The sequence below is a fragment of the Carcharhinus amblyrhynchos genome, chromosome 33 (genome assembly GCF_965287045.1).
Source record: "Carcharhinus amblyrhynchos chromosome 33, sCarAmb.v2.hapA, whole genome shotgun sequence".
Taxonomy (NCBI): Eukaryota; Metazoa; Chordata; class Chondrichthyes; order Carcharhiniformes; family Carcharhinidae; genus Carcharhinus; species Carcharhinus amblyrhynchos.
This window is the reverse complement of record NC_137356.1, coordinates 17,139,102-17,166,019: the sequence shown is the minus strand read 5'-3', so window position 1 is coordinate 17,166,019 and position 26,918 is coordinate 17,139,102. Positions and strand designations below refer to the sequence as shown.

Genomic DNA, 26,918 nt, shown 5'->3' with positions numbered 1-26,918 from the left:
ACCGTCACACTCTCACTGACCGTAACTCTCACACTGACCGTCACCCTCACTCTGGCCGTTACTCTCACTCTGACATTCTCTCATTGACCGTCACTCTCACTCTGACCATCACTCTCACTCTGACCGTCACTGACCATCACCTTCACTCTGACCATCTCTCTCTCACTCTGACCGTCTCTCCCTCACTCTGACCGTCACTCTCACTCTGACCAGCAGTTACTGACACCCAGAATGTGTGCTGCCCTCGCGCCCTCACGCTCACTTACTCCTCCGCCTCAGTTTGTTTTTTTTGGGATTGAAAGCTCGTTGTTGGAAATTGGCCGTTCAAATGATGATGTTTTAACCAGTTATTTGCTTTTTGGTAACTGGACTTTTTCACCTTTCCACATAATCCATATCGGAATGTTATCACTAAGACACCGAGATAGTGTCACCAGGTCTCAGGGTCAGATAAGATCAGGGGATCTGATAAAGACGTATAAGATAATGAAGGGGATGGATAGGGTAGAGGTAGAGAGATTCTTCCTGCTTAGAAAGGATAGCAGGACTCGAGGGCACAGCCTCAAAATAAGGGGGGGCAGTTTAGATCAGAGTTGAGGAGGAACTTCTTCACTCAAAGGGTGATGAATCTCTGGAATTCTCTGCCCGTTGAAGTGGTGGAGGCTACCTCGCTGAATATATTTAAGTCACGGGTAGATAGGTTTCTGATCGATAAGGGAATTAAGGGTTATGGGGTCGGGCAGCATGGTAGCACAGTGGGTTAGCACTGCTGCTTCACAGCTCCAGGGTCCTGGGTTCGATTCCTGGCTCGGGTCACTGTCTGTGTGGAGTTTGCACATTCTCCTCATGTCTGCGTGGGTTTCCTCCAGTTTCCTCCCACAGTCCAAAGATGTGCGGGTTAGGTTGACTGGCCATGCTAAGAAGTTGTCCCTTAGTTTCCAGGGATGTGTAGGTTAGAGAGGATTAGTGGGTATAATATGGGGGGTAGGGCCTGGGTGGGATTGTGTTTGCTACTGACTCGATGGGCTGAAGGGCCTCTTTCTGTACTATAGGGTTCTATGATGGGGAGCAGGCGGGTAAGTGGAACTGATCCACTTCAGATCAGCCATGATCTTATTGAATGGCGGGGCAGGCTCGAGGGGCTAGATGGCCTACTCCTGCTCCTATTTCTTACGTTCTCACCAATGACACCATTATTGAAGCACAGAAACAGGCCATTCGGCCCCGAGACTCCATGGAGACCCTCTTCCCAACCCACTTCACCTCAGTCTATCCGGATGTTCCTTTATTCCCTCATTTGTTGCTTGTCCATTGGTCCATTTTCCAACATTTCCCTGTGCTAGTGAGTTCTATCAACCATTTCAATTTCTCCTGAGTTCGTTTCTGTCTGTTTATGTTCTCTCCCGCCTCCCCTTCCAATTCCAGTCCCAACTTTTGTCTCTGTCTGTCCTATCTTTCGCAGAGATCTTGAACAGGTTACCCCCCTCGGCCTTCCGTTCTCGAGTGGACAAGCACAGTCTGCTCCGGCCTTCCTCTTCGGCCTAACCTCTCGCTTCTGATATTATTACAATCTCTTTTTTTTCACCCCCCCCCCCCCCGCCCCACCCTTCTCCAGTGCCTTTCATAAGACGGAAATATTGTTCTCACCAAGGGTTCTTTACAAGTTAAACTTGACTCGAAACACACTGTGGGTGGTTGACGGAACTTGTAGTTTTTGCGCCTCCCCCCCCACCCCTCACCTTCCCCCACAGGACAAGCCAAAGAGTGCCAAATAGACGGCCATCGTAACTTGTATCACAAGAGGAAAAAAGGGCGCTGATTGGTTGGCCATTCAAGCCTGATTGGCCAAGAGCATTCTCCATGGCGACACCGTGGTGGCCAGTCAGAGCCAGCTTGGCGGCCAATCCATCCCCTTTTCCTGCCGCGTACGTTGTTGTGATCCTTTGAAATTTGGTATTCTTGCATTTGTCCAGACGAGTTCACAATTAAAAGGCTTCGACTGTGTCTCTTTTTAGCAATATTTAACGTATTTTCTCTGCTTTTAAATGCTGTCCTGCCACAAATGAGCCCCAGTGCGTGGTTTGTTCCTGCTGCAGCCTTGTTAACCTGTGTTTTGCTACGTTTTAATGATTTCTGTATTTGTCCCCCTAGATCCCTCAGCTCCTCTACCTCATTTAGGCTTGTATTTTCCAAGGACTCTCTGAATTACTCAGTCACCTTACCTCAGTCTACTACCTCACACGTACCTACACTGCAGGGCATTTGCCAACGATACATCAGTGTTGTGATTTTACCAATGTCTTCCAGTCAACGGATCCTGGTATCACCTCGTTATTCCGTTACAGTGGTTAGCACCGCTGCCTCACAGCGCCAAGGACTCAGGCTCGATCCCCACCTTTGTGGAGTTTGCACATTCTCCCCCCCCCGTGGGTTTCCTCCGGTTTCCTCCCATAGCCCGAGAGACGTGCTGGTTAGACGCATTGGCCGTGCTAAATCCCCCCTCAGTGTGGGGGTTTTCACAGTGACTTCACTGCGCTGTTAACGTCAGCCTACTTGTGACACTGATAAGATAAACTTTACCCCGTCGCTGAACCTCTCTGTTTCCCCTTTTTGCCTCAACGCTCATTCCATCACCCCCCCCCCCCCCAATTAAGGTATATCCGTGTCTCCGGGCCAATCCTCCATCAAATCTTTTGTTGCCTTTCCCGACCTTCCGGGGCCTTCGTTTCTCTCCGTGCGGGAATTCAGACAGCGTCCCTGACAGGGGTCCTTGTCGAGATCCTCTGCAGAGGGAACCCCACCCCACCCTTGGGCAACAGGCACGCTCGGGAGCGGCAATCGAGAGTAGGTTGACCTTTCCCCCCCTCGGAGGAGGGAGAGCAAACTCAAAATGATGCTTCCCACCGCACGGCAGGACTGATTTCCCTTTGAAGGAAAGGCGTGAGGCCTTTGATGTTGAGGCAACTACCAAAAGATGCCCAAACTCCCCCACCCCACCCCACCACCAGCCAACAACCCCTGTCCATCTGTCTGAAGAAATGAGGATTGACGGAGCTGTAAGTTAGTTAACCAGTCACGCCGGGCCTTCAAGGGCTTGGCTTGAAACCCCACTCCCCCATCATGAGTAGTCTCACAAGACCAGGTTAAAGTCCAACAGGTTTATTTGGTAGCACCACCTTTCAGAGCTGGTCTCACAACCACTGGTGTGGTGAGACCACTTGCTGCGCCCACCCCAGTCCAAACTCCACATCGTTTCCCCCCCCCAAAACCCCCAACCCCCCCCCCACCCCACCCCAAAACCCCCCCCCCCAAAACCCCCAACCCCCCCACCAACCGTCGCCCAACGTCTCTTCTCTGAGCGGGAGACGGCACCACTGGCCAAGGCTCTGGCACCCATCCCTTCCCCACTCACCCCGGGCAACAGGTCGGATCCGGGAGGCCGGGTTCGGGCCCGGTGGCGTCGGCGGCAATCCGGGTGACGCGGCGCGGGCGGGCGAAAGCGGCGGACGAATTTACCCGCCTCTCCCGAGGGAACGGTGGTCAGAATGTCAGCTCGGTTCCGGTCCGCAAAGCGCTCGCAGCAGACGGGCAGTGAATCAGATGCGGAATCGTGTCTTGACTGGACTTGGGTTGGGCCCTGCTCGGAGTCAAAGTGATGAGTCTGTGTTCTCTATTCCCGCTTTGCTCTGTAGTATTCGTCTGCCCCGGGACGCTGCGGAGAGTCTTCGAGCCGACCAACGTCTTTGAGTCGGAGCACGAGGCGGGCGCGTGGTGCAAGGACCCCCTCCAGGCCGGCGACCGCATTTACTACATGCCGTGGATCCCGTACCGGACCGACACGCTGACGGAGTACGGCTCCTGGGGGGACTACACGGCGGGCCGGCCCACCACCTCGTACCGGCTGCCGCACCGCGTGGACGGCACCGGCTTCGTGGTGTACGACGGCGCGGTCTTCTACAACAAGGAGCGCACGCGCAACGTGGTGAAGTTCGACCTGCGCACGCGCATCAAGAGCGGCGAGGCCATCATCGGCGGCGCCAACTACCACGACACCTCGCCCTACCGCTGGGGCGGCAAGACGGACATCGACCTGGCGGTGGACGAGAACGGGCTGTGGGCCATCTACGCCACGGAGCAGAACAACGGCAAGCTGGTGGTGAGCCAGCTCAACCCCTACACCCTGCGCTTCGAGGGCACCTGGGAGACGGTGTACGACAAGCGCACGGCCTCCAACGCCTTCATGGTGTGCGGCGTCCTCTACGCCGTGCGCTCCGTGTCCAAGGAGGACGACAGCGAGGTCATCGGCAACACCATCGACTTCGCCTTCAACACCAACCTGAACCGGGAGGAGCCCGTGTCCATCGCCTTCCCCAACCCCTACCAGTACGTCTCCTCCGTCGACTACAATCCCCGCGACAACCAGCTCTACGTCTGGAACAACCACTTTGTGCTGAGGTACTCGCTCGAGTTTGGACCTCCCGACCCCACCACAGGTAGGAACCCTTTCCTCTCACTCAAACTCTCCCGGGGGGGGAGGGGAGAACCTATCGGGTGGGATTTTCCAGCCCCGCTCGTCCTGAGGCCGGAAAACCCCGCCTGAGTTAACGGACTCTTCCACGGTCCGACCCTGGCCCGCTGCGATTCCCCTCTCCCCCCCCCCCCCCCCCCGTGGAGAAAATTCACCCCGTTGTCCTATAAAGCTTATTTATTCGTCATAAGTAGCCTGACGTTAACACTGCAATGAAGTTACTGTGAAAATCCCTGGGTGTTTAAGTTTGTTGGTTAGGGTGGCGGCACGGTGGTTAGCCTCACCGCGCCAGGGTCCCGGGTTCGATTCCCAGAGCTCGGGTCGCCGTCTGTGTGGGAGTTTGCACATTCTCCCCGTTTCTGCGTGGGTTTTCTCCGGGTGCTCCGGTTTCCTCCCACACCCCAAAAAACGTGCTCTTCGGCTGATTGGTGTAACAAATTGTCCTTAAATTAGTCTTCCCTCAATCTTCCCCAATAGGCGTAGACAAGGGTCATAGGTAGAGGAGGGCGCTCATAATGTTAAAATGGCGGCGCGGGCTCGTTGGGCCGAAGGGCCTGTTTCCCGTGCTGTGTTGTTCTTTGTACAATTAAAATGTATTTATTAGTGTCACAAGTAGGCTTACATTAACACTGCAATGAAGTTACTGTGAAAATTCCTGGGTATTTAAGTTTATTGGTTAGTGTGGCAGCACGGTGGTTAGCCTCACAGCGCCAGAGACCTGGGTTCGATTCCCGGCTCAGGTCGCTGTCTGTGTGGGAGTCTGCACATTCTCCCTGTTTCTGCGTGGGTTTCCTCCGGGTGCTCCGGTTTCCTCCCATAGACGCACTGGTTAGGGTGCATTGGCCAGAGTGTGGCGACTGGGGGATTTTCGCAGTAACTTCATTGCTGTGTTAATGTAAGCCTTACTTGCGACTGATAAATAAGTGGTGTCACAAGCAGGCTTACATTAACACTGCAATGAAGTTACTGTGAGATTCTCCACACTCTGTTGGATTCAATAACAGCTATCTTGGATTAGGTGTGACTTGCATTGTAATCTTCCCCACACCACCAAAGCCTTCTTTTTATTTGTTTTTCTTAGTCCAGTATTAATCGCGAGGAGCTCTTGAGGCGCAGTGGGTTAGTGTCCCTGCCTCTGAGCCAGGAGCTCCGGGTTCGAATCCCACCCCAGGACTTGATGGTCAAGAAAGGTTCATTCATAATGTGGCCAAACAGGTTGAGTGTCAACCTCTAAAACCCTCCCAAATGTGCCGATGGCTGGCGGTAAGAGAGGGAGAGACCCCCGGTGAGTTGCGTGATGGGAAGAAATTGGAGGCTGTACCATGACTGCGCAGTGGTTAACACTGCTGCCTCACAGCATCCAGGTTCAATTCCAGCCTTGGGTGACCGTGTGGAGTCTGCACGTTCTCCCCGTGTCTGCATGGATTTCTTCCAGGAGCTCCAGTTTCCTTCCACACTCTGAAGATGCAGGTTAGGTGGATTGGCCATGCTAAATTGCCCCTTAGTGTCCAAAGATGTGCGGGTTAGGTGGATTGGCCATGCTAAATTGCCCCTTAGTGTCCAAAGATGTGTGGGTTAGGTGGATTGGCCATACTAAATTGCCCCTTGGTGTCCAAAGATGTGTGGGTTAGGTGGATTGGCCATACTAAATTGCACCTTAGTGTCCAAAGATGTGCGGGTTAGGTGGATTGACCATGCTAAATTGCACCTTAGTGTCCAAAGATGTGTAGGTTAGGTGGATTGGCCATGGTAAATTGCACCTTAGTGTCCAAAGATGTGCAGGTTAGGTGGATTGGCCATGCTAAATTGCCCCTTAGTGTCAGCGGGACTAGATAGGGTAAATGCATGGGACTATGTGGATAGAGCCTGGGTGGGATTGCGGTCAGTGCAGACTTGATGGGCCGAATGGCCTCTTTCTGCACTGTAGGATTTCTATAATTCATGATTCTCTGGGGCATGGCCACCAACGATGGGGGGATTAAAATCGAGAGTTCTCATGGGGCTGGAGTCAGGGAGCGCTGTGGGGGTCAGAGGAACTCCCAGAGACAGGGAGGAGGGGTGGGGGGGGGGGGTGATGAGAGTGTTAAAATGAAGAAGTTGCTTGGCAGGAAGTGTGTGGGGCTGCGGGCTCAGGGGGCGATAGAGAACGGTGGTGGGGGTATATATTCTGATCCCACCCTCCGGAGGGGAGGAACGGAATCGTCACGAGCGGCACAGACAATTCAACAAAGCTTTGAAGGGTCCGTCGAGCTGAGGTGGGAGATTTCAGATCCCCAAGCAGATCGAGGGTTGGAATTCCACCGCCGCGCGCCCCCCCCCGGGATCTTGCTACAAGTTGACACATGGGCTTTTCTGATGATCTCATGTTTCCATGGTGATTTGATTCGATTTATTACTGTCACATGTATTAGTATACAATGAAAAGCATTGTTTCTCGCGCGCTATACAGACAGAGCATACCGTTCATAGAGAAGGAAAGGAGAGCATGCAGCGTCATAGCTAGGGTGTAGAGAAAGATCAACTTAATGCGAGGTAGGTTCATTCAAAAGTCTTATGGCAGCAGGGAAGAAGCTGTTCTTGAGTCGGTTGGTGCACCATTTTTGTATCTTTTTCCCGACGGAAGAAGGTGGAAGAGAGAATGTCCGGGATGCATGGGGGTCCTTAATTATGCTGCTTTTCCGAGGCAGTGGGAAGTGTAGACAGAGTCAATGGAGGGGAGGTTGGTTTGTGTGATGGATTGGGCTACATTCACGACCTTTTGTAGTTCCTTGCGCTCTTGGGCAGAGCAGGAGCCCACACCAAGCTGCGATACAACCCGAAAAGAATGCTTTCGATGGTGCATGTTGGTGAGAGTCGTAGCTGACGTGCCAAATTTCCTTAGTCTCCCGAGGAAGTAGAGGCAGGAATGCGAACGTGTTGGAACAGCTGGGTCGCGAGCTAACAAGCTGATGAGTGTGTCTTCGAACAGCCAAGGAATCGGACATCAAACTCACCAAATGTCACACTCACTGCCCATGGACAGGGCATTGGCAGAGCGGTTATCTCTGCTGCCTCAGGGACACGGATTCGATTCCTGGCTTGGGTCACTGTGAGCGGAACCTGCACTGTTTCCACCCCCCCCCCTCCGTGTCTGCGTGGGTTTCCTCCGGGTGCTCCGGTTTCCTCCCACAGTCCAAAAGACATAGAACATTCCAGTGCAGTACAGGCCCTTCGGCCCTCAATGTTGCGCCAACCAATGGAACCAACCTAATGACCCTCAAACCTAAACTATTCCAATGTTGTCCATAGGCCTATCCACTGACCATTCGAACGCCCTTAAAGTTGGCTAGGGTGCGTTGGCCGTGCTAAATTCTCCCTCAGTGTAACCCAAACAGGAGTGTGGCAACTGGGGGGATTTTCACAGTAACTTCATTGCAGCGTCAATGTCAATAAATAAACCTTTTTTTTGAAGCTGTGTTTTTTTTTGTCCTGAGCCCGGTGCTGGAAAATATTGATCTTGTGCGCAGATGGCAAAGGGTTGTGAGTCACAGAACCAGAGGGAAGAGTCAGCCACGGGAAAGCGGGCGATTGAAGTCAGCCAGGTTTGATAGTGAGATCGATCTGACTGCCTGCCACGCGGCTGCTGTTTGGAAAGGTCACCTCACACAATGAACAATAAAAGACTCCGAGATCTTTCCCCCACATCCAGCTGCATTGTGAGGAAGTGGACATTGTGCAGAGTGATGAAACACTGTCCATATTACCACGCTGTCGACTTGTCAGCGAAGCAGCTCCGAGACTCATCTCTTACCTGTGAATTTGCTTCCCCCCCCCGGCCCCGATTAGCCTTTATTGCCCGTCCCTGCTTGCCCTGTAAAAGGGAACCAGATTGTTGAATTCGCTTGAGAGCCTGACAGATTTTTTTTGAGAGGGGAGCCAAACTGACCATGATCTTGCTGAACAGCAGGGCAGGCTCGATGGGCTGAATGGCCTCTTCCTTCTACTAAGAACATAAGAAATAGGTGCAGGTGTAGGCCATCTAGCCCCTCGAGCCTGCCCCGCCATTCAATAAGATCATGGCTGATCTGAAGTGGATCAGTTCCACATTCCCGCTCTCTTCCCATAACCCTTAATTCCCTTGTCTATCAGAAACCTATCTACCTGTGACTTAAATATATTCAGCGAGGTAGCCTCCACCACTTCAACGGGCAGAGAATTCCAGAGATTCACCACCCTTTGAGTGAAGAAGTTCCTCCTCAACTCTGTTCTAAACTGCCCCCCCCCCTTATCTTGAGGCTGTGCCCTCTAGTCCTGCTGTCCTTCCTAAGCAGGAAGAATCTCTCTACCTCCACCCTATCCATCCCCTTCATTATCTTATACGTCTCTATAAGATCCCCCCTCATCCGTCTAAACTCCAACGAGTACAGACCCAGTCTATTTAGTCTCTCTTCATAGTCCAACCCCCTCAACTCCGGTATCAGCCTAGTGAACCTCCTCTGCACTCCCTCCAAGGCCAAAATATCCTTGCACAAGTGCGGTGACCAAAACTGTACACAGTACCCCAGCTGCAGCCTCACCAGTGCCCTGTACAGTTGCAGCAAGACCTCCCTGCTTTTATATTCTATCCCCCTCGCTATGAAGGCCAGCATCTCATTCGCCTTCTTGACCACCTGCTGCACCTGCAGACTGGGTTTTTGCGACTCATGCACAAGGACCCCCAGGTCCCTCTGCAACGTAGCATGCTGCAGCTTTTCGCCCTTTAAATAGTAATCCCTCCTACTATTATTCCTGCCAAAGTGGATAACCTCACACTTGCTAACATTATACTCCATCTGCCAGGCCGTCGCCCACTCGCTCAGCCTATCTAGATCCCTCTGCAGACTTTCCACACCCTCCACGCAATTTGCTTTTCCACTCATCTTTGTGTCCTATGTGCTCTTCGGTCCTATGTGCTGGTGAGGGGTTCCCGAACCTGTGCAAATACTAGGAAAGCTTTGAAAGGTCAAGAGGAGCAGCTAGTCATAGCAGGGAACACGGCCAGTGGTCAGATGTGGCTGGTCCTGTGGTTAGCAGAAAGTCCAGCTACTGCACGTTTACTATCTCGGAGTTCTGCAGACATGACACTGTTCAACTGGTTTAATTTATAGTGTTTTAACATGCCTGCTCTGTGCTTACAACACCAGCACTTTCTACAGTCTGCTTACTTTACTCAGAGTCTGCACCCAGACTTAACCAGCTAAGCACAGTGAGCATCAATAGTAAACAGACTAACAAAATCAAAGTTGAACGGTTGAACCGGACAATGTTGATGGCAGGTGACATGGGACAGAGGTGGAGAGGATTAATGGAAGCATGTTTGCAAAAGCTTCTCTGGAAGAAATCCAGGGAGGTAATGAAAAGCTCAGGCGACTGTCATAGAATCCCTGTATTGCTGGAGAAGTCATTCGGCCCCTCAAGTCTGTACTGGCTCTCTGGCAGAGTATCTAACCCAGGCCATCTCCATGCTCTATCTCTGTAACCCCACACAATTCCCATGGCTAATCCAACCCAACCTTAAGATCTTTGGACACTAAGGGGCAATTTAGCGTGGCCAATCCACCTAACCTGCACATCTTTGGACACTAAGGGGCAATTTAGCATGGCCAATCCACCTAACCTACACATCTTTGATATTTGTCCACAGTGCAGGAGGCTGTGTGATCTGGGGGGAACCTCGAGAGGGCTGACAGCTGTTGTGTTTAACTAATGACATAAAGGATCCAATCCGTCATTGTGTAAAAACGGTGTCTGTTTGTTTGTTAAGAGCAGGCACAGAACATATGTACATGGATGGATAGAAGGAAGACATTAACCATAGAGCTGTGTGTGCTGTGTTCCGCTCAAGGCTAAAGTGACACTAAGACTGGAACGCATGACACACACCCCTTCTCGTGATGGCATGCCACTATCCCTTGAAGGCAAATTACAGCAGTGGTGTTTGCATGGGTGGCGCGGCGGGACGGTGTTTAGCAGCACTGCCTCACAGCCCGGGACACAGGTTCGATTTCCCACCTTGGGTCACTGTCTGTGTGGAGTTTGCACATTCTCCCCTTGACTGCATGGGTTTCCTCCGGGTGCGCCGGTTTCTTCCCACACTACAAAGATGTGTGTGTTATATGTATTCGCTGTGGTAAATTACCCCTTAGTGTCCAAAGATATGCGGGTTAGGTGGATTGGCCATGCTAAATTAACCCTTAGTGACTGGAGAATTTGCAGGGGAAATATGTGGGGTTACGGGGATAGGCTGGGATGATTGTCGGTGCAGGATCAATTGCCAGAATGGCCTCCTCCTGTACTGCAGGGAGTCTGAGTGTGGGACCCTCGTCCTCAGCAACCGGGGTGCGCGACTGGAGGGTAATGTCAAGGTGCACACGGCCACACTGCATCCTCCAATAGCACACAGCCCAGTCACATCAATGGAAAGGGTCTCTATGGGGACACGCCAACTTGGCATTCAGTGTTGCCCATAGGCGGATGTGCCCAGCCCTCGGGAATCATAGAACCCAACAGTGCAGAAAGAGGCACTTCAGCCCATCGAGTCTGCGCCGAACACAATCCCGCCCAGGTCCTGCCCCCATATCCTTACATATTATACCCACTTATCCCTCTAACCTACATATCCCAAGACACTAAGGGGCAATTTTTAGCACAGCCTATCAACCTAATCTTTGGACTGTGGGAGGAAACCCACGCAGACATGAGGAGAATGTGCAAACTCCACACACGGAATTGAACCCGGGTCCCCGGAGCTGTGAAGCAGCAGTGCTAACCCACTGTGCTCCACTCAACCCGCCACTGGAGGGGAAACCGTGTGCTAAAGGCGGCCGGCCTGGGGGGGGGGGGGCGCGCGGCTGGGCTGGAATGGCCTGCGATCGTGGCCCCCGCCAACCACCACCACCCCCGCTGCCATCCTCCTTGGCAAGCGGCCAGCGATAAAAAGGTTCAAACAGATGGGATCCCTGACAGCACCTGCGCTGCCGGAATGCCAAGTCCTCCCACGTCACCCCTTCCTGACTGTAAATAAAACCACCCCAGCCTGCCATGAATAATTCACCGCAGTGTGTGTGTGTGTCGTTGCTGGAGAGAGCTTGGCATTTAAAGCCGAAATAATTCAGAGCCTCGCGCATCCCCCTGACCACCCGCCCCCCACCCCCACCCCATGACAGTCAGTGGGGAGGAGTAGAGACGTCTAATCCAGCCAGCCTTGTACACTGTTCGGAGGCTGTAACCAGTGGAAGGAACTGCTTAATGGGGGAAAAATGATTGTATAATCCGTCATCAGGAGCCTAATGTCTCCCCGAGTGTGGCGAGCAGTCCGCACCCGCCTGGAATGTAAATGACGCGAGGCTTTCGGCTCCTCCGGTTCCCAGTTCAAAGAACAACACAGCCCGGGAAACAGGCCCCTCGGCCCAGCAAGCCCGCGCCGCCATTTTAACATTGTGAGTCCCCCCTCTTCCACCCATGACCCTCGTCTACGCTTATGGCACTCCACATTGAGGGGGAGACTAATTTAGGGACAATTTGTTACACCAATCAGTCTACGGCACATCTTTGGGGTGTGGGAGGAAACCGGAGCCCCCAGAGAAAACCCACGCAAGCACAGGGAGAATGTGCAAACTCCCACAGACACTGACCCAAATCCATGTATCTGCACAGCAAACAGTGATAGTCACTGAGCTGTCGTGTTGCCCAGCATCTGGTCCAGTTTAAGCGTATACTAATGACGTGAAGCACTAGGCAACTCTCGAAACATCCAAGAGCACTGCGTGTGTGCCCCTCGTTGGACAACAAGGTGGCCCGAATCACCTGTGGATTAAAAGAGAAAAACATCAATACCATGCACATCTTATACAAACATTCAAGGGAATCCCCAGAAGCTCAAAAGTAAAACGAGTGAGCCAGAAAATATGCTGCCAGACCCGCCTTTCCTCACGGTGCAGAAAGCGGCTGTTCGGCCCATCAAACCTGCATTGGCAACAATCCCACCCAGACCCAGTAACCCCACATATTTACCCTGCTATTCCCTTGACACCAAGAGGCAATTTAGCATGGCCAATCCACCTAACCTGCACATCTTTGGACACCAAGGGGCAATTTAGCATGGCCAATCCACCTAACCTGCACGTCTTTGGACACTAAGGGGCAATTTAGCATGGCCAATCCACCTAACCTGCACAGCTTTCGGACTGTGGGAGGAAACCAGAGCACCCAGAGGAAACCCACGCAGACACGGGGAGAATGTGCAGCCTTTCATGGAGGTTCTTTTCACATGACAGTCTCACTGCCCCACTAACCCAATCAACACTGTCCAATAACCCCACCCTCGCCACCGACACCGGGGCACATCGGAAATCAGACTCAAACAAATAAACCTTTCTTTTCAAACAGCCCGTCTGCACCCCGCCATGCACCCTGTTCCTGTCTTTCACACGACTGAAAGAGATCAAACGAAATGAAAACAAGATTTAATGCCCCAGTCATTTTATTTTTCTCTCTCCGGTGTTACCACCCCCCAACCTCCCACTCCAGCAGTAACCTGGGGATTAAAGTTCAATGCCAGGGACCTGGGTTCGATTCCCAGCTTGGGTCACTCTCCACTTGGCATTCACACATTCTCCCCATGTCTGCGTGGGTTTCCTCCCGCAGTCTGAAAGAACTTGCTGGTTAGGGTGCCTTGGCCGTGCTAAATCCTCCCTCGCTGTACCCGAACAGGTACTGGAGTGGGGTGACGGGGGGAATTTCACAGTAACTTCTCTGCGGTGTTAATGTAAGCCTAATTGTGACACGAATCAACAAACGTAACATCCAGGACACACCTGATGAGCTGGCAACTGTACCCAGCTTCCAACGGATCTTTCATTTCGTTTCGGCAGAGTGGGCTGTGTCAGTTCTTATTGCCCATCCCTAATTGCCCCTTGAAAAGGTGATGCTGAGCTCTAGTCCATGTGGTGTAGGTACATCCACAGTGCTGTTAGTGGGGGGAGTTCGAGGTCTGGACTCCAGCGACAGTGAAGGAATAGCTGGAATATTTCCAAGTCAAGAAGGTGGGTGGCTTGAAGGAAATCTTCCAGGCAGCAATATTCCAGCTACCTGGTGCCTTTGTCCGTCTAGATAATAGTGCTCCAGGGTTTGCAAGGTGTGAGAGACTTAGGGAGATGCTGACAGTATCTGGAGGAAAGGGCAGTAACCGGAGGATGGTGTGGAGTTTCCCAGTATCTGAGGGTCAGTGTGGGGTTGCCCAGTATCTGAGGGTCAGTGTGGGGTTGCCCAGTATCTGAGGGTCAGTGTGGGGTTGCCCAGTATCTGGGGGTCAGTGTGGAGTGGCCCAGTATCTGGGGGTCAGTGCAGAGTGGCCCAGTATCTGGGGGTCAGTGCCAAGTCGCCCAGTATCTGGGGGTCAGTGCGGAGTCGCCCAGTAGAGAGGCGGTGCTCGACAGACTGGAGGGACTGATTGTGGACAAGCCCCCAGGACCGGATGGAATGCTTCCGAGGGTTCTGAAAGAAATGGTGGAGATGATAGTGGATGCCTTGGTGATTATTTTCCAAACATCGCTGGATTCCGGGGAAGTGCCGGAAGATTGGAAAACGGCTAATGTTACGCCGTTGTTTAAGAAGGGTGGCAGGCAAAAGGCAGGGAATTATAGGCCGGTTAGTTTAACGTCTGTTGTAGGTAAAATGTTAGAATCCGTCATCAATGAGGAAATAGCGAAACATCTTGAGGGGAATTGCTTGATAGAGCAGACGCAGCACGGTTTCATAAAGGGGAAGTCGTGTCTGACAAATTTATTGGAGTTCTATGAGGATGTGTCTCGGGCGGTGGATAGAGGAGAGCCGGTGAATGTGGTCTTTCTTGATTTTCAGAAGGCGTTTCACAAGGTACCTCACAAGAGGTTATTGCAGAAGGTAAGGGGGCATGGAGTTGGGGGTGGGGTGTTAGCGTGAATAGAGGATTGGTTGTCAAATAGGAGGCAGAGAGTGGGGGTAAATGGGTGCTATTCGGATTGGCGGTTGGTGACTAGTGGAGTGCCCCAGGGGTCGGTGCTGGGGCCTCAGCTATTTACCATTTATATAGATGATCTGGAGGAGGGAACCGAGCGTATGGTGTCGAAATTTGCTGATGACACCAAGATTGGTGGAACGGCAAATTGCGCGGAGGGTGTGTAGAGTCTGCAGAAGGATCTAGATAGGCTGGGCGAATGGGCCAGGAACTGGCAAATGGAATTTAATGTTGGCAAGTGCGAGGTGGTCCACTTTGGTAGGAATAATGGTAGGAAGGACTATTACTTCCGTGGCGAAAAACTGCAGCAGGCGACGGTGCAGAGGGACCTCGGGGTCCTTGTGCATGAGTCGCAAAAACACAGCCTGCAGGTGCAGCAGGTGGTCAGGAAGGCAAATGGGATGCTGGCCTTCATAGCGAGGGGGATTGAATATAAAAGTAGGGAGGTCTTGCTGCAGCTGTATAGGGCATTGGTGAGGCCGCAGCTGGAGTACTGTGTGCAGTTTTGGGCGCCGCACTTACGCAAGGATATTTTGGCCTTGGAGGGAGTGCAGAGGGTTTACTCGGCTAATACCAGAGTTGAGGGGGTTGAGCTATGAGGAGAGGCTGAATAAACTAGGCTTGTACTTGTTAGAGTTTAGAAGAATGAGGGGAGATCTCATTGAGACGTATAAGATGATGAATGGGATGGATAGGATAGAGGTGGAGAGACTCTTCCTGCTCAGAAAGGACAGTAGGACTAGAGGGCACAGCCTCAAGATAAAGGTGGGGTGTGGTTTAGAACGGAGTTGAGGAGGAACTTCTTCACTCAAAGGGTGGTGAATCTCTGGAATTCTCTGCCCGTTGAAGTGGTGGAGGCTGCCTCGCTAAATATTTTGAAGACGCGGGTTGATAGGTTTTTGATAGGCGAGGGGATTAAGGGTTATGGGGAGAGGGCAGGAATGTGGAACTGAGCCACAACAGATCAGCGATGATCTTATTGAATGGCGGGGCAGGCTCGAAGGGCTAGATGGCCTACTCCTGCTCCTATTTCTTATGTTCTTAGTATCGGGGGGTCAGTGTGGAGTCGCCCAGTATCGGGGGGTCAGTGTGGAATCGCCCAGTATCTGGGGGTCAGTGTGGAATCCCCACTCACCTGACGAAGGGGCAGTGTTCCGAAAGCTAGTGGCCTTTACTACGAAATAAACCTGTTGGACTTTAACCTGGTGTTGTGAGACTTCTTTCTGTCTTCTTAATGTCATTGGATGGAATCTCAATGATTTGATTTGTTATAGTCACATGTATTGATGTATAGTGCAATGTGTTGTTTTTTGCGCACTATGCAGACAAAGCATACCATTCATAGAGTACATAGCAGAGAAGGAAAGGAGAGGGTGCAGAATAGCTAGGGTGTAGAGAAAGTTCAACTTAATCTAAGGTAGGTCCATTCAAAAGTTTGACAGCAGCAGGGAAGATGCTGCTCTTGAATGAGTTGGTCCATGACCTCAGACTTTTGTATCTTTTTCCCAAAGGAAGAAGGCAGAAGAGAGAACGTCCGGGGTGCGTGGGGTCCTTACTTATGCTGGCTGCTTTGCCGAGGCAGCAGGAATTGTAGACAGAGTCAATGGATAGGAGGCTGGTTTGCGTGATGGATTACATTCACAACCCTTTGTAGTTTCTCGAGGGCTTGTCAGATCAGGAGCCCATACCAAGCTGAGATACATCAGGATAAGATGCTTTCATAGAATTATAGAATCCTACAGTGCAAATGGAGGCCATTCAGCCCATTAAATCTGCACCAACCACAATCCCTCCCAGACCCTATCCCCATAACCCAGTGCATTTACCCTAGCTAGTCCCCCCTGCACTAAGGGGCAATTTAGCATGGCCAATCCACCTAACCTGCACATCTTTGGGCAGTAAGGGGCAATTTAGCATGGCCAATCCACCCTAACCTGCACATCTTTGGACTGTGGGATAAAAAACCAAAACACGTGGAGGAAACCCATGCAGACATGGGGAGATTCCACACAGACAGTGACCCGAGCTGGGAATCAAGGCCAGTTCCCTCGTGAGTCAGCAGTGCTAACCCACTGTGCTGCTTTCTCTGGTGGATCTGTAAAATGAAGTGACTGGAGGGGGAGTTCCAGATAAAAGCTGGACACAAGTAGAATGCCTTGTGTACATTTACAACAAGGTCGCTGTGTTCATGAGTCTTCACTCGAGCTTCTCTGTCTATTTCAGACTGCGTCACCATATTCTCCCTGCCAGAATGAATCACTTCTCACTATTCTGCACTGAACTCCTACTGACACTTGTCTGCCTAATCCGTGGGCATGCACACATCCTTTTGAAGTTCAGAACTCTCCTCGTCACAGTTGACAATGCATCACATTGTCTGCAAATTTTTTAAATCAGCTGTTGCACTCTCTGGCTTTAATATTTCTCAGGAAGAGCAGGGCTTCCACTGCTGACCCCTGGGGAGCCCCATGTGTTACAGAAAAGGATTTAAATTATAGAATTCTACAGTGCAGTGGGGGCCATTCAGCCCATCACAATCGCAGACCAACCACAATCGCACCCAGACCCGATCCCCCTAACCCCTTACATTTACACTAGCTCGTTCCACTGACACTAAGAGACAATTTAGCACGGCCAATCCACCTAACCCTCACGTCTTTCAGACTGTGGGAGGAAACCAGAGGAAACCCACGCAGACACGGGGAGAATGTGCAAACTCCACGCGGACAGCGACCCGAGCCGGGAATTGAACCCGGGTCCCTGGTGCTGTGAGGCACCAGTGCTAACCACTGTGTCGCCCTTGTGTGGCACTCTTGTGGCGCAGGGTCCCCGTCCCTGAGCCAGAAGCTCCGGGTTCGAGTCCCACCCCAGGATTTGATGGCCGAGGAAGGTGAGTTAATAACGCAGCCAAACAGGCTGAGAGACAACCAGCAAAATCCTTCCAAATGCGCCAGTGGCTGGCGGTCAGAGCAGGAGAGACTCCTGATCAGATGCGCTTGATGTGGAGTGGGCCCCCCCTCAAACTATAAGCCCCCTGGCGACAGACTAGCGACCTGTTCTGAGAATTACTAGCTATGGAAACAAACTAAAGTCTGCCATTGGATGCAGGAAGAGATTTGGAATTAAAACATGGAATACTGATATATTGCACTGTTAGCTGGGAGTTTCAATTTCTTTTTAAAAGTTATCGGTCTCCACAGAGATTGTAAAACTAATCTCCGGCATCTCTTTCTCTTTTTAAAGTTTATTTATTATTGTCACAAGTAGACTTACATTAACACTACGGTGAAGTTACTATGAAAATCTTCTAGTCGCCACACTCTGGTGCCTGTTGGGGTAACACTGAGGGAGAATTTAGCACCTAACCAGCACGTCTTTTGGACTGTGGGAGGAAACCGGAGCACCCGGAGGAAACCCATGCAGACACGGGGAGAATGTGCAAACTCCACACACAGACAGTGACCCGAGCCGGGAATTGAACCCTGCTCCCTGGCGCTGTGAGGCAGCACTGCTAACCACTGTGCCACCCAACCTAGTTCTGACTTTTAAACTCTGGTCCTTTCCCAACCTATCGAACTGGGGCCGGCCGTCGACAGGAACACAATTTACTCTCTCACCATCGATCAAATCAGTGCTTAGGCAATGCAGCAACAAAGTCTAAAGCCCCAGCTCTTTTCGCCTCTCGATAATTAAAAGGGTTCTTGACAATCTGAACTACATTGTAAGTAAAAAGCCAAAGGAAGGATGTAATGAACGGTGCCCTTAGTTTCTGTAAGAAGGCAGGAAACGCTATAAAATCTCGGCCGGCCTGGCAACATCTGTGGAGAGAGAATAGAGCCAGTGTTTCAAGTCTGGATAACCCTTCGTCACAGCAAGAGTCATCCAGACCCAAAACATTGGCCCTATTCCCTCTCCCCAGTTGCTGTCAGACCAAGCTGAGATTTTCCAGCATTCCCTAATTTTGTTTCAGATTCCAGCATCCGCAGGGTGACGCAGTGGTTAGCACTGCTGCCTCACCATACCAGGGACCTGGGTTCGATTCCCGGCTTGGGTCACTGGAATCTGCACATTCTCCCCGTGTCTGCATGGATTTCCTCCCACAGTCCGAAAGACGCATTGGCCATGCTAAATCCCCCGTCAGTGTACCTGAACAGGAGTGTGGTGACTAGGGGATTTTCACAGTAACTTCACCGCAGCGTTAATGTAAGCCTTACTTGTGACTAGTAAGCAAACTTCATTTTGCCTTCGCCCCATAGTTTCTGTAGTGGAGGGACAGTCGGACATCTAGTCCGATATTTTACGACCTTGCGAATAAAATCCCGTCCAAAACCAACAGAGAATTCCGTTCTGCGAGGCGCGCACCTCCGGATTCTGGGACGAGGTGTGGCATTAAAATTCCAGCCAGGAGGGATAAAACCTGCATCAAAGATTCAAATTGAGTTCAAAGTTTGTTTTCAAGCTGGTTCTTTCGGCTGCAGCTCAGTTTCCCTACCACTGAATATAAGAACTGGCACAGCCAGTGCATCTGCTGTCAAACATAAATCCGTTCGCTTTCAAGACTATTCCTTGATGCGTTTAAGACTTGCCATCGAGGGAGTGCAACGAAAGTTCACTCAGCTCATTCCTGGGATGGAAGAACTGTCCTGTGAGGGATGATTAAACAGACTGGGCATTTAATCCCTGGAGGTTAGATGAATGAGAGGCGAACTCATTCAAAAGTCTCACAGGGATAGACACAGGAAGGATGTTCACCTGGAAGAGGGGTCTGGAATCAGGGGTTAAGGACTCAGAATAAGGGGCCACTTCGGACTGAGAAGAGGGGGTGTTTCTCCGCCACTCCATCTTCAGAATTCTCTGCCCCACGGGTCTCTGGGGGAGTCCTTTCTTGAAGAAAGAGAGGGATAGACTTCCCCACATTCAGAACACCGAGGGATAGGGCAGGGAAATTTTGACTTGATTTGATTTATTATTTTGTCACGTGTATCAGTATACAGTGAAAAGTATTGTTTCTTGCGCACTCTACAGACATTCACAGAGAAGGGAAAGGAGAGGGTGCAGAATGTAGTGTTACAGTCACAGCGAGGGTGTAGAGAAAGATCAACTCAATGCGAGGCAGGTCCATTCAAAAGTCTGATGGCAGCAGGGAAGAAGCTGTTCTTGAGTCGGTTGGTACGTGACCCCAGACTTTTGTATCTTTTTCCCAATGGAAGAGAGAATGTCCGGGGTGTATGGGATCCTTGATTATGCTGGCTGCTTTGCCGAGGCAGCGGGAAGTGTAGACAGAGTCAATGGATGGGAGATGGGTTTGCGTGATGGATTGGGCTACATTCACAATCTTTTGTTGTTTTGCAGTCTTGGGCAGAGCAGGAGCCCATACCAAGCTGTGATACAACCAGAAGGGATGCTTTCTATGGTGCGTCTGTAAAAGTTGGTCAGAGTCGTAGTTGACATGCTAAAAAATGTCCTTAGCCTCCTAATAGGGCTGATATCAATCAGGCCTGATCTCACTGAAATGCAGAATGGTTTTGAGGGGCTGAATGGCCTACTCCTGCTCATAGAACCCTCATCAGTGCAGAAGGAGGCCAATTGGCCCACCAAAGTAAAGTTTATTTATTAGTGTCACAAGTTTGCTTACATTAACACTGCAGTGAAGTTACTGTGAAAATCCCCTAGTTGCCACACTCCAGTGCCTGTTCAGGTACACTAAGGGAGAATTTAGCACGGCCAGTGCGCCCTAACCAGCACATCTTCCGGACTGTGGGAGGAAACCCACGCAGACACGGGGAGAATGTGCAAACTCCTGAGAACGTGCAAACAAGTCTGCACCGACAACGATCCCACCCATTCCCTCTCCCCAGAACCCCCACATATTTACCCTGAGACTAAGGGAGAATTTAGCACGGCCAGTCCACCTAACCCGCACATCTTTCAGACTGTGGAAGGAAGCCGGAGGAAACCCACACAGACACGGGGAGAACGTGCACACTCTGCACAGGCAGTGACCCGAGCCAGGAATCGAACCTGGGTCCCTGGCGTTGTGAGGCAGCAGTGCTAACCACTGGGCCACCATGTTGCTATTCCTCATGCTCTTAAGGGAGTTAACCTGGTAATGTGTTTGATTCATCCAGTTGAAAGATGGGTCTATCGGGGAAAATTTAATCAGGGTCTCTGTCCACGAGCTGTTAGTCACTCAGATGCTGAAAAGAATATAGGAGAAGCATTTCCTGATTATTGTGGGATATATCGGTGAACCCCTCCACATAAATAAAGAAATGATCTTCCAAACCTTATATAAGGTCCCGAATACTATCCCCACTGTCAAACAAACCAGCTTAATTCTCAAAACCACCTTCAAGAATTCACAAAAACTGGTTAATTCAATTCAGAGATGTGGTTAGTTTGGTGGAAGGGGGAGGCAGGTGGGGGTGGGGGGAACAGGGGAGGTTACAAAGAATGGAGAGTGGACGCTCGCTCCAAGTACAGGGTAAGTGGTAGGACTCTGAAGAGTGCAGTTGAACAGAGGGACCTGGGAATACAGATACAGAATTCCCTAAAAGTGACGTCACAGATGGATAGGGTTGTAAAGAGTGCTTTTGGTACATTGGCCTTTATAATTCGGAGTATAAAAGTTGGAGTGCTATAGTGAGGTTGTATAAGGCATTGGTGAGGCGGAATTTAGAGTATTGTGTACAGTTTTGGTCACCTAGTTACAGGAAGGATGTAAATAAGGTTGAAAGAGTGCAGAGAAGGATGTTGCCGGGACTTGAGAAGCTGAGGTACAGAGAGAGATTGAATAGGTTAGGACTTTATTCCCTGGAGAATGAGGGGAGATTTGATAGAGGTGTATAAGATTTTGATGGGTATAGATAGAGTGAATGCAAGCAGGCTTTTTCCACTGAGGCTAGGGGAGAAAGAAAACCAGAGGGCTTGGGTTAAGGGTGACAGGAGAAAAGTTTAAAGGGAATATTAGAGGGGATTCTTCACACAGAGAGTGGTGGGAGTGTGGAATGAGCTGCCGGATAAATGTGGGGTCACTTTTAACATTTAAGAAAAACTTGGATGTGTTCATGGATGAGAGAGGTGTGGAGGGATATGGCAGGTGCAGGTCAGTGGGACTAGGCAGAAAAATGGTTCGGCACAGACCAGAAGGGCCAAAAGGCCGATTTCTGAGCTGTAATGATCTATAGTTGTATAGTGATTTCTCTGCTATGCTAAATTGCCCCTTAGTATCCAGGGTAATTAGCACAATGCTCCGGTTTCCTCCCACAGTCCAAAGATGTGCAGGTTAGGTGGATTGGCCATACCAAATTGCCCCTTACAATCAGAGGGGCTAGTCTGGGTAAGTGCATGAGGTAATGGGGAAAAGGGGCTGGGTGGGATTGTGGTCGGTGCAGAGTTGATGGGCCAAATGGCCTCCTACACTGTAGGGATCCTATGGTTTACAAACAGGTGCAAAAAGTGGTAGTAACTCGAATTGTGGCGTGGACAACTTGCCTTTGAGATTCCCCAATACTTTATGCTGCTTTTTGCGGAGAATATTGCATTTAAAAGCATCCCAAGGCCAATTCTACTTACTCTGTTGGCGACTGTTAGTCTGATACTTTGGCCCACGTTTTAAATCCCGGCACTGACTGCCTTTCCAGATGGGATTCTGGAATCTAAAAACTGGTTGGATTCTGAGGCATTGGGAGAGTGGGTGGCACGGTGGCTCGCACTGCGGCCTCATAACGACAGGGTCCTGGGGTCAATTCTGGTCGAGGGTGACTGTCCGTGTAGAGTTTGCACATTCTCCCTTATGTATGGATTCCTTCCGGGTGCTCAGGTTTCCTCACAGTCCAAAGATGTGCGGGTTATGTGGATTGGCCATGCTAAATTGCCCCTTAGTGTCCAAGGATGTGCAGGTTAGGTGGATTGGCCATGCTAAATTGCCTCTTAGTGTCAGGAGAACTAGTTAGGGTAAAGGCATGGGGTTACGGGCAGAGAGCCTGGGTGGGATTGTGTTGGTGCATACTCAATGGGCCGAATGGCCTCCTTCTGCACTGTCAGGGTACTCTGATTCTAATTTCAATATCTATTGGCTGTACTTAGATCTGATCTTTTGCAATGGTTGCCACGGATACAAACGGGCGAGCATTTCTCTTTCAGCACAAGTCACGGTGGCTTCCACCAGCAAGATGGCGGCGGCAAAGCCAACCCTGGTCACCACGACAACCACCACCCGGAAAGCTCCCCTCAGCACCATCGCCGTGGGTGCAATTAACCAGCTGGTGCCCGAGCAGAGGCCCATCACTCCCAACGTTCCCAGTACCAGGCGGACACCCCTGTCCAACCAACTGCCATCACCGCAGCGATACTGCGAAGCCACAGAGGCCAGAGGCATTAAATGGCCGTCCACGCAGCAGGGGGTCCTGGTGGAACGGCCCTGCCCCAAAGGGACAAAAGGTATGAGACCCGCTTCCGAAACTCCTTTGAATTGTTTCCAGTGAGTGACTACGCGCTGAGAAATCGCCCCGCAATCAGAACAAAGTAATGTCCCTGCATCGTCAATCCCCCATTCCCGCACTGTCTGCTCCAGATTCCCCACTTCCCGCTCTGTCTGCTCCCGATCCCCCACTTCCCGCTCTGTCTGCTCCCGATCCCCCACTTCCCGCACTGTCTGCTCCAGATTCCCCACTTCCCGCTCTGTCTGCTCCCGATCCCCCACTTCCCGCTCTGTCTGCTCCTGATCCCCCACTTCCCGCTCTGTCCGCTCCCGATCCCCCATTCCGACACTGTCCGCTCCCGCCTCCCCACTTCCCGCACTGTCCATCAGCTTTGAGTGCAGCGTGCACCATTACCAATATGCAATGCAGCACCCCCCATCCCTGCCCCCCTCTCCCCCAACTCCCACCCCAGAACCTTTCTAACCCACAACCCTCCAAGTGCCTAAAAGAACCACGGCAGCAGGTTTGGAGAATAGATGGAAACAGCCAGCACGTTGTGAAGTTCAAGTTAAATTTTCTTTATTCGTCACATGTAGGCTTACATTAACACTGCAGTGAAGTTACTGTGAAATTTCCCTGGTCACCACAGTCTGGCACCTGTCCTGGTACCAGAAGGAGAATTTAGCATGACCAATGCACCCTAACCAGCACATCTTTCGGTCTGTGGGTGGAAACCGGAGCACCCTGAGGAAACCCATGCAAACATGTGGAGGATGTGCATACACCACACAGACAGTGACCCAAACCGGGAATCGAACCTGAGTCCCTGGCACTGTGAAGCCACAGTGCTGACCACCATGCCACCCTGATGCAGTGGCCAACCATGCATTGGTAATAGAACATAGAACACTACAGCACAAACAGGCCCTTCGGCCCACAAGTTACGCCGATCATATCCCTACCTACCAGGCCTATCTATAACCCTCAATCCCATTAAATCCCGTGTACTCATCCTGAAGTCTCTTAAAAGACCCCAGTGAGTTCGCCTCCACCACCACCGACGGCAACCGATTCCACTCACCCACCACCCTCTGAGTGAAAAACTTACCCCTGACATCTTCTCTGTAATTGCGACGATAATATTATTATTGTGTGTTAACTCTTTTGAGAGCAAGTATATGGTGTCACTGATCAGCCACTTGAGGCAGGAGTATGTGTGTGTGTGTGTGTGGAGAGTGCCTATCTACCTGTTATACCCACCTCTGTCCCTCTGTGCTGCAGGTATCGCCTCCTACCTCTGCCTGGTTTCCCTCGGCCTCTGGAGCGCAAGAGGCCCAGATCTCAGCAACTGCACCTCGCCCTGGGTAAACCAGGTGGCACAAAAGGTAACCATGGCAAAGAGACTCTGGCATTGTTTGTTGTACTTAGAACAGAACTACAGCACAAACAGGCCCTTCGGCCCACAAGTTGCGCCGATGATATCCCTACGTACTAGGCTTACCTATAGCTCTCAATCCTATTAAATCCCATGTACTCATCCAGAAGTCTCTTAAAAGACCCCAGCGAGTTCGCCTCCACCACCACCGATGGCAGCCGATTCCACCACCTCTGAGTGAAAAACTTACCCCTGACATCTCCTCTGTACCTGCTCCCCAGCATCTTAAACCTGTGTCCTCTCGTAGCGACCATTTCAGCCCTGGGAAATAGCCTCTGAGAATCCACTCGATCTATACCTCTCAACGTCTTATAAACCTCTATCAGGTCGCCTCTCGACCTTCGTCTCTCCAGGGAGAAAAGACCGAGCTCCCTCAACCTATCTTCATAAGGCATGCCTCCCAATCCAGGCAACATTCTTGTAAATCTCCTCTGCACCCTCTCAATAGCTTCCACATCCTTCCTGTAGTGAGGCGACTGGAACTGCGCACAGTACTCCAAGTGGGGTCTGACCAAGGTTCGACTTCACACGCGAATCACATCAGTCAGACTGGTCGGAAAAAAAAATGACTACCCGGATGGAAATCGTGGCGTGGGAAACGGCCAACAAAATGGGTGGGATTTTTTTTACAGTCTCGCTCATCCCAAAACCGTAAAATCCTGCCCGAGGTCAGTGGACCTTCTCGTTGTCTCCCTTTGCACCCCTCCCCTCGCCCGCTCCGATTCCCGTGGCAGGCGGGACAGTAAAATTCCGGCCAATGTTTTATGGGACACACCCAGACGGGTCCCCGAGGCGGCAGGCTGGTGAGTTACTCAGTCTCTGATTTACATTCACAACTTGGACGCAGCAAGACAACGGGTTCCTCGGCTGATTTTTTTTCTGACGTTGGCTCTTTCTCGTCCCCGCAGATTAAGAGCGGAGAGAATGCGGCTAACATCGCGAATGAGCTGTCCCGTCACACCAGAGGCCCCATCTACGCCGGCGATGTCAGTTCCTCCGTCAAGCTGATGGAGCAGTTGCTGGATATTCTGGATGCCCAACTGCAGGCCCTGAGGCCTAGTGACAAAGAGTCGGCGGGACGCAGTTACAACAAGGTTTGAGTAGCTTTTCCTCGCGGTGACCGCTGCGGTTACAAGTTTCATCGGCATAAACAGAGCCTCCAGTGCGGGCACGGAGAGGGAGAGAGAGAGGGAGAGAATGTGGGGTGGGGAGAAAGAGAGAGAGAGAGAAAGAGAGTGCAGCAGAGAGGGAGAGAGAACATTCACAGTCTGGAGAGAGAGAGAGTGCAGCAGAGAGGGAGGGAGAACATTCGCAGTCTGGAGAGAGAAAGAAAAAGAGAGAGAGAGAGAGTACACACCGAGAACAACAGTCGTGTTCAGTATTTGTTTCTGCGAGAGGCTTTTCTGAGCTAATTTTGTGATGTCTGCCTCCAGAGGCAGCCTCATGGCATAGTCACATGGGGAACCAGTTAGTTCGGGAATAGAGGATCCCAACTGACTGGTACTCTGTTAATGTATGAGAAGTGTGGGTGTGTAACTGGAACCTTGGGTAACTCAGCTGGACAGGATCGAGCCTCCAAATGTGACTTATCCACTCTGGGAAAAGGGGGGGTGTTGTTTGAGATATAACGGGGGTGTTTGCAGCTTGATTTATGATTAGAGGGGAGACATTTGAATGTTGAATTGTTTCCAGTCTGATTGAGACCTCCAGTTTTCTGTAGCTGTGTAACTCTGTCACAGGGGCTGCCTCTGGAGACACGAACCCTGTTCAATAAGGGCTGTCACTGGAGATAACTACCGCCCTTACACATTGAGAGAGAGAGAAAGATTTTTTTCTATATTCAATCGTGGGACATGGGCGTTGCTGGCTGGCCAGCATTTTCTACCCATTCATCGTCACCCTTTTCCAGAGGGCAGTTTCAGAGAATAAACCACATTGCTGTGGCTCTGGAGTCACATGTAGGCCAGACCGGGTAAGGACGGCAGATTTCCTTCCCGAAAGGGAACCAGACGGGTTTTTCTGACAATGGTTTCACAGTCATTAGTAGATTCTTAATTCCAGTTTTTTTTATAATTCCACCATCTGCAGTGGTGGGATTCGAACCCAGGTCCCCCAGAACGTTATCTGAGTTTCTGGATTAGTAGACTAGCGATAATACCACTCGGCCATCGCCTCCCCTGCAGCCTGGTGAGAGAGAGAGTGTGGGAGAGAGAGAAAAAGCACCGATTCGAGAGGGAGAAGGTGATGACTGGGGAGAGGGGGAATATAGACCACAAACGCATTCAACCCTTCCTTTTCCAAATATCTCACCACTTCCCAACCCAGTGCATCACATCTCACTGCATCCTCCCCCCCCAATCCCACCACACAATCTAATCCCACTCCATCCCACCCTATCTATCCTGCTACACAATCCTAAAGTGTAGAAGGAGGCCATTCAGCCCGTCGAGTCTGCACTGACAACAATCCCATTCAGGCTCTATCCCCATAACCCCACATATTTATCTTACTAGCCCC

At 51.2% G+C, this 26,918-nt stretch overlaps 1 protein-coding gene across 1 annotated transcript in view; it reads left to right on the top strand.

Moving 5' to 3' along the window:
- Positions 1-26,918, top strand: part of LOC145360920 (adhesion G protein-coupled receptor L1-like) — a 243,217-nt gene that overhangs the window by 128,598 nt on the left and 87,701 nt on the right. The window contains exons 4-7 of the mRNA XM_080216426.1: positions 3,693-4,493; positions 22,689-22,985; positions 24,248-24,351; positions 25,310-25,495. Coding sequence (XP_080072552.1) covers positions 3,693-4,493; positions 22,689-22,985; positions 24,248-24,351; positions 25,310-25,495 — 1,388 coding nt within the window. The remainder of the gene's footprint in view (positions 1-3,692; positions 4,494-22,688; positions 22,986-24,247; positions 24,352-25,309; positions 25,496-26,918) is intronic.